The sequence below is a fragment of the Bactrocera latifrons genome, unplaced genomic scaffold (assembly GCF_001853355.1).
Source record: "Bactrocera latifrons isolate USDA-ARS-PBARC rearing strain unplaced genomic scaffold, ASM185335v1 scaffold_93, whole genome shotgun sequence".
Classification (NCBI taxonomy): domain Eukaryota; kingdom Metazoa; phylum Arthropoda; class Insecta; order Diptera; family Tephritidae; genus Bactrocera; species Bactrocera latifrons.
This window is the reverse complement of record NW_017537634.1, coordinates 489,145-506,746: the sequence shown is the minus strand read 5'-3', so window position 1 is coordinate 506,746 and position 17,602 is coordinate 489,145. Positions and strand designations below refer to the sequence as shown.

The window sequence follows — 17,602 nt, the reverse complement described above, 5'->3', positions numbered from 1 at the left end:
TGTTTTACCTAATAAAATAGATAAATAGAACATTTTTAAGATATTAAATTCTTACAAGATCGAGAAGGTTGATGAAGCTCAAAAACGTCTGTGGTTGGACTTCAAGTACGGGCATATTGCTTTCATAAATCTTCATATAGATCTTAATAACTTTTCTTCTATTCTACCTGAAAAACTGAGGGTGAGAAATCCAATATTTTCCAGCCTCGATAATGACGCACAGGCGTTGAAATGGATAGTCGCTGAATCTACAGAGCCCATCTTACTTATACAGCACAGATACATACAATGTACTATATATACGTATTATAAATTTTTGTTTTAATTTTTTCTACTAACATATATACATACATACGCCATGTCACTCATATTCTACCAAATATACATGAAAATGAAAAGAGTTACATGCCCGGACCATGTTTGTGTATCAGCAACAAAAAATGGCTTAAACTGTTGTAAATTTAATTCTATCAATTTCAATAGCCGGCGACAAACTGGAAATAAATGCGAAAATCCTTAATACAGGGTGTTGCGAATACCGAAAAAAGTCACTTTCTCTATATTTTTTATTTTCGATGGTCAGAAAAATGGAAAAATGTTTTTAGCGTTACGCTTTGTTTCCTCATCAACGACAGCAACATAGTTATCGATTGCAACAATGAAATAACAAGTAAGATATCACAAGCAAGCCTAACAGACACACAAGCGACATGTTTATATATTACCTCGAATAATCGACAGAACATGCCGCATGTTGGTAGTGGCTTAATGCTGGAATAAAATAAAAATATTTGCATAAAGAAATCTGCTGTTTTCAGATGGTATGAGGCCTGACAAGTTAACATTCGATGGGATTGTATTTGCGAACGCGGTTAAATAGGGTGGCACACAGCTTGGCAAACCATCATCGGTTCGTTTGTAGTTTATGAAGAGCAGCAGCTGAAGATGGGGAGAACACTGGAATTCCGTCACATTAGCGGTAAACGAATACTGTTCACAGTTAAGTTTAAGTACAGTTTTCTAATTTTATTTGGATTGTTCACATCATTGTTTTCACCACATGGTCAAATGAGATATTTGTGATGAAAACTCAACCAACAGAGCTAGATTTAATACATGAGGTATATGAGGAGAAAATCGAGTATCCAAATGAAAATACTGTGCAATAAAAGCCTCAACAACTACGCCGTCACTTCTGCTTTCTCCAGACTAAATAAGGAAGCAAAGCAAATGGGGTTGGCAGTGCACAAGGGCAAGCCGAAATATGTATTCTGATCGTCGCCGTTGATAGTCATAACTTCGAAATCGTAGATAATTTCGTCTATCTTGGAACCAGTATTAACACCAACAACAATATCAGCCTCGAAATCCAACGTAGAATAACTCTTGCCGACAGGTGCTACTTCGAACTGAATAGGCAATTGAGAAGTAAATTTCTTTCTCGACAAACAAAGACCAAACTCTATAAATCACTCATAATAACGATGGAGATATCAGGTAGGGAAGGACCTGCCTGAGCTTGGTATATCGAATTGGCTCCAAACAGCGAAAAGAAGAAACGATTGCGCGCTGTGGTTAACTTTGTTATAACCGCGTAGCGTTGTCTAAGCCAGTAAAGAATAGCGTCAATTTTGACTTCACAATATAGTTACTATTAGCCGAAAAAGATATTTTATGATATATTAAGAAAATGGGGCTATAAAAGGCATTGACACAAGAGTAAATTATCTTTAGCAGAATAATATCCCTAAATTTCAACAAAATTTCTCACAGACATAAATATTTATAAGCTAGTTTCGTTAAAAAAAAAAAACCGTCAGGACGACATATTTGGAACTTGGGGCTTGCACAATTATTATTCGGTTAAGAATGTAAGATAGCATGTCATAAAGGCAGTATTTGTGGGAAATTGTATTCGAATATATTCGTTAGTGCCTGTTAGGTATGCGTTACAGTGGAATAATCATTTGGTATTTAAAATCGTGTTATGTGGAAAGGAAGTGTGGTTATTAGGCCGCTTCATACCTCCTTGGGTTTAAAACTTAATGCCTTTGATGTATTTATTTAATTTAGTAATTTTCAACATAACCGAATTTGAAATTCCCCGACTTGGTGAAATCCACCCAAAAAAGTGGTGGTTTCAAAGTGTCTATTCTTTTTTAGAGTCTGAGGCGGGTATTGTCACTTGCGAAGCGAATGAAAATTTTGGCGAGTTTCGCCGTGGCGAATTGTAAGTTGCGAATCTCTAACGAATTCGCCAGAAAATGGCGAACGAGTGAMGAAAATAAATTTCTGGTATTGCCGCTGGCGAAAAAACGGCATTCGCTTCGCCATTACTATCAAAATTTAACGAATGTATTTTTTATTCGCTATTTGAAATGGAAAGGACGTAAGTAAATTTTGATCTTTATTTGAGCAATTGTAATTTTTTAATTATATTTAACAAAACKATACTTCTAGAACAAAACGTACAACAACGCAGCARTTCCAAAAATCGGTTGCGTTAATGGAAAATAATCCGGACGTCGCCAGAGGAATGGGGAATTTTGGATCGACAAAGAAAAGCAGGGCAGAGCAATGGGACCTGTTCGCTGCCGAACTCAATGCCATTGGTCCACCATTGCGAAACGGGCGCGAGTGGAATAAGGTAAAAATTTAATTAATTTGTTTGGTTGAAGTTACTTACGTGTAGCATTTAGGTTTGATTAGATTATAAACTGAAACTAAAAAAAAAATAGCGACAAACCGACGCGAAACTGTTGCCACAGGAGGAGGACCTYATGCTCAGCAAAGTTTATCTCCATTAGAGCAAAGTGTGGATGAGTTTCTTCRCCTTCAGGCGGTTGTAAATCCTACAGGCTTAGCATATGGCTCAAATGAAGTAGAAACTGCAGTAAATACTAGCGAAATTCAGCCAGAAGAGCGCACGACCGAGGAAACACAACGAGCCATGGATTTGGCATCGCAATCCTCAAGCAGCCGTCCTAGAATGACAGTAGAGGAACGTGAAGTCATTCGGATGAAAGCGTTTGAAAAGCAAGCCGAAGTTCAAGACACCCTTTCCAACAAAATTGCAAAAATGGAAAGTAAAATAGATGAAATTGCACGGTATGCAAGAAAAACATATGAACTCAAACAGGAAGAAATTAAATTAATGAAAATGAAAGAAGAAAGGAAGAAGGAAGAAAATTTAGAAAAAAAGACATAAAGAAAAAATGGAAATAAAACTACAAATTGTAAAATTAAAAATGAAAAAAAAAAATAGAGTAAATAGGATGCTTGTAAATAGATTGAATTTAGTTTATAGTTTATTTCATAAGAATGTGATCAATTTTTTTTTTATTTCATATTTTAACCGAACTTGAAATTGAGATTTTTTTAAGAAAACGTGATGAATTTATTTTTACATTATTATTGTAAGTGACGGAATTGAATCTGTGATTTTTTAAATTTAATTTAAAAGCATGTAGTTTTTGTAATTTTTATATATTTATTATCTATGTAATATTGAATTTCAAAGTATTGAATAAAATAAAAGAATACAATATATTATTCACTGAAGTCGGTATAGTTTCATTTACATCAAAGCATGAGCAATTTGTCTTCTGCAGCGCTCTCCTGGTGAACCATTGCCATTTTCATTAATTGGTTCCAATGGTAGAACGGCATCAGTTTCAGCCTCCTCCGGATCACCGATTCTAAATTTTTTACAAATGTTGTGCAAGGCGCAGCATATATTAATAACGGATGTTACTTTAGCAGGATCGCAGCGCATTTTTCTATCGCTCAGAAGACATCTGAAACGGCATTTCAAAACTCCAATCGTACGTTCAACAGCATTCTCGCTTTTGCGTGCTTCTTGTTAAAAATTGACTCCCTAGTTCCAGATTCTGCATGACGGAAAGGTGTTAATAAATAAGGGCTTAGGTATCCGGAGTCACCCGCAAATGTATTTTTGTTTTCAATATTCATATGTCAAGATTAAACTTGCGCAGTAGTCAAATATTGCGAATACCTAAAAAATAGAGTTCTGATCTCCCTTTTGATGCGCTGCCTCTAAACATGCCTTTAGAGAACTATTGTTCCATACGAACGAATCGTGTGTAGAACCAGCATATCTAGCATCCACAAAACGGATATTCATATCATGATTACAAGCCTGTAATAAAAATACAATAAAATTTTTATACCAATTTTACTGTATTAAATTCAGAAAAACTCACAATTATTGCATTTATGCTAAAAAATCCTTTTCTGTTTAGATAGAGGTGTTTGTTTGTGGTAGGAGCATAAATTGCAATATGGGTTCCATCGATGCAGCCTATTACATTTGGTATTYCAGATCTTGAATAAAATTTGCTCCTTGCCTGCTGCTTTTCTTCTTCACTCATATCTACGCTTATATGGGTAAGAGAAATTTCATTTTCCAAAATGGGTATGATCTCTTTTAAAATAAGGGAATCTGTTGGCTGGGCAAGTCCCAACTGAAATTCATTCCCTATAGCCTGTTGGTAACTGCCATGTGCAAAAAATCTGAGCGCGGCACACAATTTTAACATCGGCGTTATGGAAGACGACATCCGACAATGGAATTTGTCTTTGATTTTATCCAGCACATACATAAATGCGTCCTTGTTTAAGCGGAAATTCACAACGAAAAAAAACTTCCTATTATTCGTTATAATTGAACTGGATACATACACCGTGTTAGGTAGCTCTGTAGGATTAGAATTATCTCTAATAAAACGGCGCTGTCGAAGAAGATTAGTTTGCGTTTCCACATCATAATTATCCTCAAAATACAGATCCGCGTTATTAAACATAATTTCGAATTTCAGTTGATATAATAATAAATATTTTTAAGTACAAATGACACAAATGTCAAATTCGGATGAACGCGCTACTTTTTTTATGAATGGAAACGACATATTTTAGCGAATACGTTCATTCGCCATTCACAATGCAAATTTGGGGTATGTTCGCCAAAGCGTTCGCTTCGCCAAATAAATTCGCTTCGCAAGTGACAATACCCGCCTGAATGTAAATATTCAAGCTAAATAGCAGAAATCTAAGCTTTGTAATATTTACTTATATTCCATTAATACTCCAAGCTAGTGAATTCACTGCCACTGCATGCATTTCATCTATCGAACAATACAAAAATAAATTTATTGAATTCTGCTATTTAATTGTATTATTTATTGAGTTCTATTCAGACAAAGACCACATACCTGGATGATGAATATAGTCGCAATCAAATAAAATACTCCGACAGATTGAATTGCTCTCAACGTGTAAAATCTACTCGAAACACCAACAAAAAGAAATTGTCGTCAAACAATAAAGTGGAAAGTGGACACGGCTGCACAAATATGCCAGCAAAGCCATGGATTATTGAATGCATTTTGACAATATATTGAAATTAAAAATTACATTCAATGGCGAGATTTTTATCCAAAAATATTTTTGCTATTTTCTGGGAGAGGAAAATTTGCATTTTCAAATCCATTTCTCATCAGATGTAGAATTAACCTTCTCTAAATTAATCAGGGCGCCATTGAAATACGGAAGCTGTTAGTGTATGTGTTAGTATGTGTGTTCCAATGTGTTCTTCCAACAACTTTCTTCGAGGCGCACCTGAGAAATTTCTGCACTAACTTTCTGTGTTTCGGAATGCTTATATAAATATGTACGTGTATAGAAGTAGAAGATAGAAGAAATTTCTATGCATTCATAAATATATGTGTATATGTGTTTACATATGTGGCATTAGATACAAGCAGTAAACACTTCAACGTCAACACTTCTACACATCGCACATTTTATTTATTTATTAAATATTTTTATGGCAGGTGAAAATGTAATTATTCATTATTCAGTGTTCAATATTCAATAATTGCATTTGAATTGCAAATTACAATGCTCACAATGTACATAAATACATACATATGTGTCTATGCCATGCTACTCGTCAGCAGATTGCAATTACATACATGCCTAGGCACAAATGAATGTGTTTGGTACATTGAGGAAGATAACACACATTATCACATATACATATACATATACATATATATGTTATATATGTATATACGTCTGTATATGCTTTATTTACATATATACCAATGCACTATTAGTATATGTTATATATTCATATAACCAAACCTTTCAATTAACAAACTTGTAATCAATTTAGTTATTTTACGTTAGCGGTATTTAAGGCTGTACTCAAAATGGAATTTAAGGAAGAAAAAATCGTCTGTTAACTAAAAATATATCACAATAACTGACATCGAATGGCTGATCGCAAATGGTCCCTCCGATGGCCGGGCGAGCTGCGCTCAGTGTGGCCAACCCTTTCTGGCTGACTCATGGAAACAGAATGAACACAACAAATGAAGATACAAAAAACAAAAACACTTTTTTTCTGGGCAAGACTTCGGAAGTCCATGCTGCCGGAAGAGGAAATAAGACGCCAGAAGCAATTTAAGAGTTTTCTGAAAAGGAAAACAGCAGAACCTTCTGCTAAAAAACAAGTCAGGCAACAAAGCTGAACAGTGCATAGAGACTGCCTGGAGGTAGCTGTCATAGACGGCAACTCTTCCTCGCCAAGCACCATAAGGAAAGATAGGAGGAGATCGGCGTCAGATTGCCGAAATGTGCTTTAAGCTATGTACTCGTCCCCATCATTAACCTAACGGACTAGTGTCGCAAAAGTACACGACGCTTACGTAGTCCTCAAATTGAAGTGTATACCCGCCAAGGTTATCTTATAGAGACCTCGAGCTAACATTTGGCTGCAAATGCGAAAAAGCGACTGACGAAGACGACAAGGAAGAGGTCGACGGCAGCCGCCAACTGCAACGGAATGTGACAAAAAATAGATACAACATATTTTACAAAACAAAATGAAGGGGAAGGGAGGTTAATATGTTCCTGCATCAACTGCCCATAGATGAGTTCATTTGGAACATAATAGCATGTTCGGCCTTCAGGGTAAAGGAATTACGAAGTAGGCACAGAATAGAGTATGGACATAGCGTCATCCCAAACCAGCTTTACCGAGGTAAATCAGACAATATCCTCCCAACGTTAGATTTCAATAGGCATTCCGAAGAGAAGACTAGAAGAGGGTTAATAGGTGATGGGTCTAAAATATACTGTGTAGTAGGGTCAGCAGAATACTCCTGTAAAATTGGCATATCTGTTTCTATCCGTCTACCGAACTCAGTCAGCAAGTGGAGATAAGGCAGGTAAGATAGGTATAAAGAAGGTATATAAAATTACATATAACCACCGGGGGATATGGAAAGCTACCATATACACACAATAGCAGCTATCAAATCATTTTTACTTTTTAGTAAACTTTGGTGGTAATTATGACATCATTCAGGGTGCCCATCGAATATTCGTAACTTACACGTAACATTTTTTTGTCACAGCACTGAAAAATGTAATACAGTTCTAAGACAAAATACCATCCAACAAGCTACTGCTTCTACGAAAATATTTCAGTACGAGTATGTTGTGACAATAGTTTCAAAGGGCGTAAATATGGCCGATATCATTGTAATAATCATATAACTTGAAACATATAAATGTGACTACTAGTATTAAACTATGTTTGTATGGAAGTCTTCATTTAGCAAACTATTTTCTATTGTTATTTAATAAAATTTAAAAATGTCAGCTTTTTTGGATATAATAAAATGTCAAATTTCTTCAGAACAAATCTCATATAAAACTATCTGAATTATTTATGAGCACTTTATACATATTTGCTTTTATTAACGGTGTTGAAGATTAATAAAAAAAAAAAGGTTCGCTGTGAGACAATAACTCATTTGCAGGCTAAATAAAGGCAAAAAATGTAAAAATATTTCATAGTAGGCCCCCCAGACAAATAGTATTTTCCAATTTATGACAAATTATTGCATTCGCCATCACAAAGGCTGATGCCTTTATTAAAATCTGAAAATCTACGGGGTTTATTCATGTGCCACACAATAAAGGTATGCTCTATTTGAAAAAAATTTTCCATATGGATCAAAGTGGCAAAAAGATTTAATATCCCGCATTGGCAGCCGTAAATTTTTGCATTTTATGCATTTATGCGCGCAACGCATTTCTCATTTGAAAAAGTAGCTAAGCAAAAACAAATGGAATTATTGGCGATTTCATTGCTGAAATGCGTTAAACAACATGACTCTTGCAGATAACTCTCGCACAAATAAATGTTTTGGCATATCCTTGTATAAATACCTATATAATTTTTTTGCTTGACTATATTATAAGGGCATACCGTTATATACATATTTTATAACTACCATAAAATTTCAGAAATGAACAAAACAAAACTGGTGCGTGGAGTTCCTACGCGTGGAAGAGGTGAAACTTCTTATTGATATTCCAAGAAATGCATATGATTTTGTATGAAAGAAAACTAGCGAGAGGGAAAGGATAAAAGTATCCTTAAATTCCTTAAATTCACATTTTATAAATTTATTATAAACAAAGTCCAAATCAATTATAATCTCTGGATTCTGATGGATTGATATCTATAATATTTACAATTGGATTATGATAACTAAAAACCGAAATGAAATGTCTTACATCTATTGTATCTATATTTCTCGCGAATACCGCATCAATAGTCGTAGCTCCTTTTGTCGTAGGATCATTTCTAATGAAAATTTCTCTCTGAGGAATGCCAGTAACGCCAGAAATCTCCCGCAAGGAGTACCGGTTATTCGCTATACTCTACTGGTCTATGGATAATGCGAAAACTGGCGAACCTGCAGTTGACAACGGTAATAAAGCTTTACCGATGAACAATTTTATTTGTCTCGTCGATGAATTTGGTGATATATAAATGGCAACTAAATTCAATTTTTTACTATTATGATTATCGCTAGGGTTCATTTTGCATTCTATCACACACAAATCGCCAATTCTTGTTGATGTTGATATCGTCACATCAGCATCACTCGCGCACGGAGCCGTTATATTTTATCAAAATGAGGAGTGAGAATATGACATTTGTCTTGCTCCTTGTGATAAATAGCAACGAATGAATTTCTTGTTTCATTTCGTTGAAATCTTACAACGAAATCAAAATTTGGTACGGAAACAGGAGGCTCGTTGTCGTTCATAAATGTTTCTGATAACATCAAGATAGAATGTTTAAACACTCTATCTGACTTTAACAATTGAATGATTTTATTGATAAACACTTTCTTGTGCTAAGAAACTCGAATAATTATTTTTCTAAGGTGATAATGGATTTTGACGTAATCTTATGATTTCATCTCGGAAAGCGCGACATGACCTGTCGTTACTTTCAATGCCACGATACATTTTTTTCTGTTTGTTCACTGGGATAATGAAAACTCCTTCAATGACAACAACTCTTGACAGTGCGACATAAACTGACTGTTGAGATTGAACTTTTTCATAATAGTAAACAATTTCATTAGCAGTTACTCCTTGTGACTTGTGAATTGCCAACCCACAAGCTGGTGCGAGTGGAAAGTGGTTTCTCTTAGCTGATATACTCCTCTGCCTATTAAGATATATTGTTTGCGTTTCGTCGATCAATTGACACGGCCAAAGGATTGATATTACTTGTTAGCATGAATGATCGTGGTGTCATACGAGCTTTTACTTCAGTTTTACCAGAATTTGGAAATACTAGCCATACTCGAGTGACTTCTCCATTGTCGTTTCTTTCTACGTGAACTAATTTCCGCATGGCACCGTTGGCCAATCCATCAGCAACTGCGATGTTGGCTGTTATGATGTAATACTTTCCAATGACGAATGTGAAACGTTGTAGAAGTCCACCGGTATCAGCTGGTAGTGTTTTCTTCTCAAGGACGTTACGTGCGCTCTGTAATTGTTCATAATTTTCACAACCTATGGTGTAAGGCTTTAGCACTCAAAGCATAAACTTTACTGGTGGACAACGACAAAGCAGTACGAATGGTAGTACCGTCGATTGAAACTGCCGCTTTTTCTGTCGAAGCACATGTGAGATATGCATTACAGTGTGCGTTGTTGGTTGCATATTTATTGTAAATTTCCATGATGAGCCGAATTACAAAAGTTTTTCCACATCCAGCGGGACCTGTCAGAAATACTAACAATGGTTGAAGTTGTTGCGATGTTGAATGATGGCCTGTAGTAAAATGGATCGTTGTCCGATATTTCTTGTTCGCCTAAATTCACAAAATTGTGCTTTCAGAATTAAATTTTGTTTTCGCTTCGCAATTGTTGACTTTTGAATTAGGATCTTCGTACATTTCATCGAATAGAAGTGGCTGAGGAACCGCTCCCATAACATCTTGATTGTCTTCTTGCATAAAATTTCTTTCTCACGATATAATTGGTCGCGTAATCTCATAGGTTCTTCAATGTTGATGTTAGAGTCGAATTCCATGCGACGCTCTAGTATAATGCTCTCATTGCCTGCATAAATTTGAAGGAATTTTGACTCGGAAAGTAGTTCTGTCGTGCGGTTAATTCCGAAGTTATATTGTTGCTTTGATAGAAATCATCACTGGCGTTGTAATCAGCTATTTCGTATGCGGACCTTAATTTCTTGTAATGACTGGCGTAACTGACGAAATTTGGGTCTTCTTTCTTCATAGGGACCAGTATTTGTGTGGGTCGAGAAGGCAGGAAGGTGTTTCAAATCTAAATTTTTGTGGCTGGTTACCTCTTCCTGTTTATGTGCCTGCAATTTGACGTGTGCTAATGCTTCAGATGTGGATATACTGCGATTAAAATGCCGATTAATGATATCGCACTTTCTTTGTCTTCCTCCAATGGGCGCTTCGATGTGTTCTCTAGCCAGAGTAGAATATGAGCGTGAGGCCTACCACGATGTCGAAATTTGATTCGCTTGAACTAGTCTTTCACCCTATATTGTGCACATTAGCGTGTGCACTAATTTATCGAAATAGACGGCACAGGTTACAGCGTTCTCCTTTAATTCAATTAAGCGGCTTCATCCTTAATTTTTTTGAAGCAGTTGTAACAGCGGGATCCACCCAATTTCAATTGCACCCATCGTGAGAAACAACGTAGGTCTTCCGAGTTCCCGAATCAAGGCAAATAGATCTTTTTTACGCTGTGAACAATAATATGCAGAATTCGGTATTAATCTTAGAAATGCCAGATTTGTGTCGATGCAATTGTGGTTGTGGGAGTGTAGCACGCGAACACACCTAACACCCAAGGGCAGCACCATCAATTCGATGATTTGGCAGCACTCTGTCATTATTCTTTCATTCTAATTTCTTCTGCGCATTCTTACAGAGATCACACCACAAAAGTTGAAGCACGTGTTTTAATCAAGGCAAGGAAGCTGACGACCATAAAACCCATAATCCATAATAACCGTATATCGTTTGTCACAGATTTATAGTCCAGTTTTATTAAGTGCAACAGCTTAGAAATTTTAAATGTTGAGAATCGGTTACATAATTGCACAGCAAAACTTTTGTTTTTGTACAATCATGTGTATACCTTTGGACCTATAGTATCTATGTACATACATACTATGTAAACTTGAAGAATTTTATGATTTTAGACTGACTAAAAAGCATCATGCGTGTGTGGCTTGTGTTTGTCTAAGCGTCAGCTTAATCTGCGTGAATGCGAGTCCGGAGCTTTTAGACACGCAAATAAAAATGCCAAAGTGCGTAGCTTGCAAAATTTCCCTGTGCGAAAATATTTACTGTAAAACTTGCAGAGCACATACATATCTGTGATAGCTATGCAAACACATGCATATGTACATATACATACGTACATACGTATGTTCATGGAGGCAATCATTTGTATACTCATATTTGCAGAATATATGAGTGCATTTCTCATTTTTATAGTAGCAATTAAATATAAAATATTTTCGCTATATTTTCCATTTGCAGCAGCAAGGAATCAAGGTAAGCTCTTACTCTACATATACTATTTACAACAACACACCACACACTCACTGCATAAGTAATATGTACACATGATTATGTGAAGCTGTGGGGAATGTGGCCATAAAGAGTGTACGTTCAATATCGATGCGATGAAATAAATGGGAAAGTCGAGTCCGGCATATTTTCCGCCGTAAAAGGTAAGCGGCAGCATTATCGGGTCTGCCAATATGAAGTGTGCGAAAGGCGTGGGCATGACATTCACGAAATTCGAAGCAACAAATAATTGACTCGTAAATTTTATTTAACGGTAAAAAGGTGAAACACACCAGCAGCAGCAGCAGCAGCAGCAGCAGGAGGAACACGAACAAAGCGGAATGCGTGACAATTTTGGTTTACAAATGCGCGGGTGTGAAATTCAACCAATAATCAGTAGGCTTTGACCGCGTAATTCACGTGCAAGCGCGATCGCATGTCGAGTTACACGACGGTAAACCTGTTTTGTAACGTTTTTACTCGAAATTTGGTTAAATATAAATATAAATGGACGAAGGCCTAACAAGGATACAAATTTTTGTTGAGGACGATGGTTACGTAAGTAAAATTTGGTGGTGGTGAAAACGTTCGATCGCAACTAAATTGTTTTGCGCAACAAAATTCCGTCACGCTCGATGATCAATCTATTAGTTACAGCTAGAACGACAACTTCTCGCTTCCGAAACAATGTTTTCAGAAACACACTGAAGATACTTTATATAGCTGTCAGGTGATAATAATTTTATGAATTTGTTAAAGGAATACTTGAAAAATATTCAATCAAAATTTTTTAAAATAAAGTTAGGTATCGGAAATAGTCCATAACCAAAATGTTAACTTCTGCTGCACTGAAGCTATCCACCCCTTCATATGTGCATTTATTATAGCATTAAAGGGTATAAAAATATCTCCATACTGTTTTTGATCGGTTAGTTTGAATAGCAGTTTTATGCTATAGTTGTGCGATCTAAAAAATTTCTACTTCGACTGTAGCGATGAATGGCGTAGCAAGCTTTGGCTATGGCTAAGAGCTTTCCATATAAGAACTTGAGTAACACAAATTGAGTTTGATCCGTTGGTTTTCGAATGCTATATGTACCGAGATCTCCAAAGTTCGATTTACTGACTACAAAGAGGCATTGTAAATTTAATTCTAATGGTAATTTTATAACACTTACATATAATACAACCGTTGGATAAACATTCTATCCTCATGAAAAATTTATTTTTTAAATTTTTGACGGCCTTCTTTCCGCAAGTTTAAGAGAAAAATTTATGAATAACTGGAAACAATTGCATTTAAGTCTTTGTGCACTGATAAGTATCCATGAAATGGGTGAAGAAATTTTTAAGCCCTCTTTGATGCACTTGTAACAGTAACCGAATTCGAGTCGCTTCGTGCCACCAACGTGTTTACAAATACTATATGTTTACGAATGCCGCCACAAACTGTGCTCCCATCACGTGTAAATACATATGTGGCCTGTATGTAAGGGATATTTATCAGCTGTGTTGCGCCGCCAAAATTCATCTGCCAAATGTTGGAAACATGAATTTGAGCGTTAACAGGTTTTATTTATATTTGCATATTTATGGCAAGCACGAATGCTTAGTAAGTCCCACATATAATAAATGTTTGCTGCAGGGACGAAAGTGTGTGAGAGCGTTTGTAAAGCAGCCACACATCGCCAGAGGATTTTCAAGGCTAAGGGGGCGATCATTGGCACAAGTGGATTCGCGTTGCGGCGTAGCTGGGATAACTGGGACATTGAAGGATACACCGCTCCGCGCGCTGAAGCTCTTTAAATGTTGGCATTTGCTTAAATCGCCAGCTTAGAGTGGATGAATATTTTTTAAAGTAACAAGATATACTATACTTATAATTTATATGAATGCATCGGACGACACATTGGTATTACACATCCGCTAGGTCAAAACTGAACTCATGTGGAGAATAGCTTAGTTGTTGCTTGGCTGGTACCGGTACCCACTCACAGCGAGCCATGGGAAGTAGTGGCGAAGCAACTTAGCAAAGCTTTCACCTTTTCTTATTTTATTATTATTTTTTCTCATGACCTCACGCTTTTAATTTTTTGAAAACCAACCACGACAGAAAGTTTACGCTTCGGAGATCGTCCATCTTTGAGACAGACCCCTTACAGTTTTGATTCCGAAATTTTTTATCTTGGCCCACAGGCTTTTGCGATAGTGTATGTACCAATGGCGACCAAGCGCTAGCCAAGCTGTCGTAAGGCCCACCTATTAAGTAGTAGAGTACAAGAGGATACGAGAGTTCCGACCCTCTTCCATTTTACCGATAGTGGTTCTGGGGTGCCTTTTCTAGCAAAATAATCAGCTTTATAATTTCCTGCGACTCCTTTGTCTTATCACAAAGACACTCGAGGCTATTGATAGCTAGGTTAGACACTCCTTGACCAACCCTGAATGCACTGCTCATGAGTTCAAGACGGGTATCGTCGCTCTGCTAGTTGAGTGCATGGACACTTCCGTGAAGGCGGCTGCACTCTGGAGCAGTATCTAACTTAATAGCTACAACGTCGTCTTGGAAAACACTGTAATAGTCTGGAAGTCTAAAGCTGGAGTTGATAGAGGACTCCTGACAGAAAACCAAGTTTTAACCCATCCGTAAAGAGGCTCACTGCATCTTCCCTCAAACGGCTTCTTCTTACCTACAACTCCCTCGCCGATATATGGGCAGAGAAGGAACCGCCAGGGGTCGGCTTCCATGATACAAGTGATCAGGTATGAAGTCAATGTGTGTGAAGATTTCTTAGAGTTCAGACACTTGTTCTTTTAGGAACCCAGAGTTCCTGAGTCTGATAGCAACTTTTGCATCCATACCGTATCCGACGATGTCTACGGGCACTAATTGCAGGATGGCGTTAAGGCCATTGTTGGATTGGACCTTAGTGCACCACACATGCTGATGAGTACCACCTGTTGAACATTCTCGAATTTCTTTGAATGTGTTGGCCCTGCATCATATAAAGACTCCGTCGAACAAAATGGGTTTGAGTGTGGTGCCGTAAAGACAGAGGACCACTTCCCGTGACAGACCCTACCTTCTGCCAATGGCTCCTTTATAGCAATATAAGACAATAGATGCCTTTGTTGCTTTCACTCCAATATTCGGTTTCCATGAAAGCTTCCTATCCAGGATGAATGATGATTTCACTGTATCCGCTGGTTGAAGGCAAATGTATCCCATTTTCGGCAGCTGTGTCACCGGGATCTTCTATCTGACATTCGGTTTAATTAGATAAATGGCGAGACCACTTCTGAGTGAATAATTTACTACAATGCTGAGTTATCCCTTCGGTACTCAAAAAGTTTGTAAAATTTTTTAAGTAGGTCGTTAACGACCAGGATCCATAGAAAAGGAGAGAAAACTCCGCCTTTTGGGGTTCCCGACCATTCTGTAGCTCAGAAGACTGAAAATGAGGTGTTAGACGATTAATTCAACCCCAAGACCATCCACAGCTCTAACGGCAGCTTCCGGCAGATCTCTTAATATCAAGAAAGGTCCCAACAGGATATTCCCAATAGCCACAAGCCGTTAGTATGCATGCTTGTCCATTGACTTGTCTTTACAATAAGCATGTTACACTCCTGATGAATGGTCCCTCGTAAATCGCTTCCTTATGTATCAGATAAGGTTAAAATCCGACTGCTTACATTTAATAAAAAAAGGTAAAAAGAAATTGATAGCATTGCAATAAAATAAGTGGTGTCTGTCATTCATTTAATTTAAATATAAAACAAGAAAAAACGTTAACTTCGGCTGCACCGAACCTAACATATCCTTCACGGGTGCATTTCTGTTAGTAATTATATGTTTAGTTTGTATGGAAGCTATATGCTATAGTAATCCCATCTGAACAATTTCTCCGGAGATTAAATTGTTGCCTTAAAAAATAATCTGCACCAAATTTCGTGAAGATACCACATCAAATGCGAAAGTTTTTCATGCAAGAAGTTAATTCCGACCATTCAATTTGTATGGCAGCTATATGAGCAGCTTCTTGAAGAGAAAATGACGTTTGCAAAATTTCAAACCGATATCTTAAAAACTGAGGGACTAGTTCGTATATACATATGTATATACAGACAGACAGACGGACATGGCTAAATCGACATACTGATCATTTATATATATACTTTATAGGGTCTCCGATGCTTCCTTCTTGGTGTTACAAGCTTTGTAACAAACTTAATATACCCTGTTCAGGGTATAAAAATATTTACTTCAGTTGTAATACAAACTGCATGTCCCTTTTCAATGTCTACAAATGTTATTATACACTATTTTTTACATATCTGACACATTTAAACTATATTGAGTATCCTTATACTATCATAGTTCCATCTTCCCTGATAGTACCGGCGTTCACAAAGCCGTCACCTCAATATAGTTATAAACTTCTTACCAACAACTCCGACGAAGGAGAGACATACCGACTGTGATTTTAAATACCAACGTCGGAAGTAACTGTAAACACATACTATATGTATATACTATACATTATAGTCAAGGAGGTGAATACATTTAAGTCAATCAGGCGGCTCAAGTCGTTGGGAGTGAAAGATGCATGTATAACTGTAATTGGATTGCTAGGCAGCCATTGATTGCGGTAAATATGGTATGCTCGTATAAATTTAATGCAAATGACCGCCGTTATGTGCTTTTGAACGTGCGTTGTGGTCAAGCGCCGAGTATGACATGCATTCAAGCGAGTTTACCCTTTCACCGTTCGAATAACATCCATGACCGTGTATAAAATCTGTGGCTTGCGAGTTAATTTCAGAAAATGTTATTGCCAGCCGACTTATTAAAGTCTAATAATTTTGCATTCACGAACGAAATTGGAAATTGACGCAATGAAGCATGTCAACTGAAGCATGTCATAGGATGTGCTTCCCCAAGGTCTGAACCCCTTCTGCGAAGCAATTATTTCGAATCGATATTGCCATGGAGCCCTGGGCAAAAATTTCACTGGCTCATAAATTTTAAGGACTGGAGAACAAATCGAAAAAAGAATGAAGAACGCGGGGTTTGATAGTGCGTGGCAAAAAGGAGCAAAGTGCAATCGAGCGGCAAAGCGAACCATACAAAAACAAAAGCAATAACACCATAACTGTACACATGTTGGCGCAGTGTGCTGGGCTCAAGTGAAAATATCGCTATGACAATGCCAAACACATATGTCCTTAAATATGATATGTGTATACGTGTTTAAGATTTAAGTATGTAAGTATGTAAGTATGTATCTTGTCAAAAGTCAAAATTTAATGTCTTCAAGTATCCAAAAAAAGTACACAAGGGATGCTGCATTTTCCGATTGGTTAAATATTTATGGTGGATAACAAAAATTTCAAATTTAAATGGAGTTGTTTACTTTCAAAACAATTCCAATAAAACCTGCGACCGGAAATCTGTAAGACTGCAAGCGACCAAATAAGTGGATAAACTTAAAAGCTACCAGGAATGGGCAAAGGTATGCTTGAAGATCTCCACATGAGTTCCAATTGGTATGTTTTCAGTTTAACTTATCCAATTAAATTCAAAGCTACAATGCTGACATAGTCTGTAATCCATCCTTCGTGGAAATATTTGT

At 36.9% G+C, this 17,602-nt stretch overlaps 2 protein-coding genes and 1 pseudogene across 3 annotated transcripts in view; 1 reads left to right on the top strand and 2 right to left on the bottom strand.

The window, feature by feature from the left end:
* The window catches only part of LOC108977656 (dopamine D2-like receptor), a 216,932-nt gene that overhangs the window by 161,226 nt on the left and 38,104 nt on the right, over positions 1-17,602 (bottom strand). The window lies entirely within an intron of this gene.
* On the top strand, positions 2,211-2,728 carry LOC108977659. Its single transcript, XM_018947470.1, has 2 exons — positions 2,211-2,389; positions 2,461-2,728. The coding sequence occupies exons 1-2, from the start codon at positions 2,379-2,381 to the stop codon at positions 2,657-2,659; spliced, it is 210 nt and encodes a 69-aa protein (XP_018803015.1). The 5' UTR covers positions 2,211-2,378; the 3' UTR covers positions 2,660-2,728.
* On the bottom strand, positions 3,486-4,769 carry LOC108977658 (annotated as a pseudogene).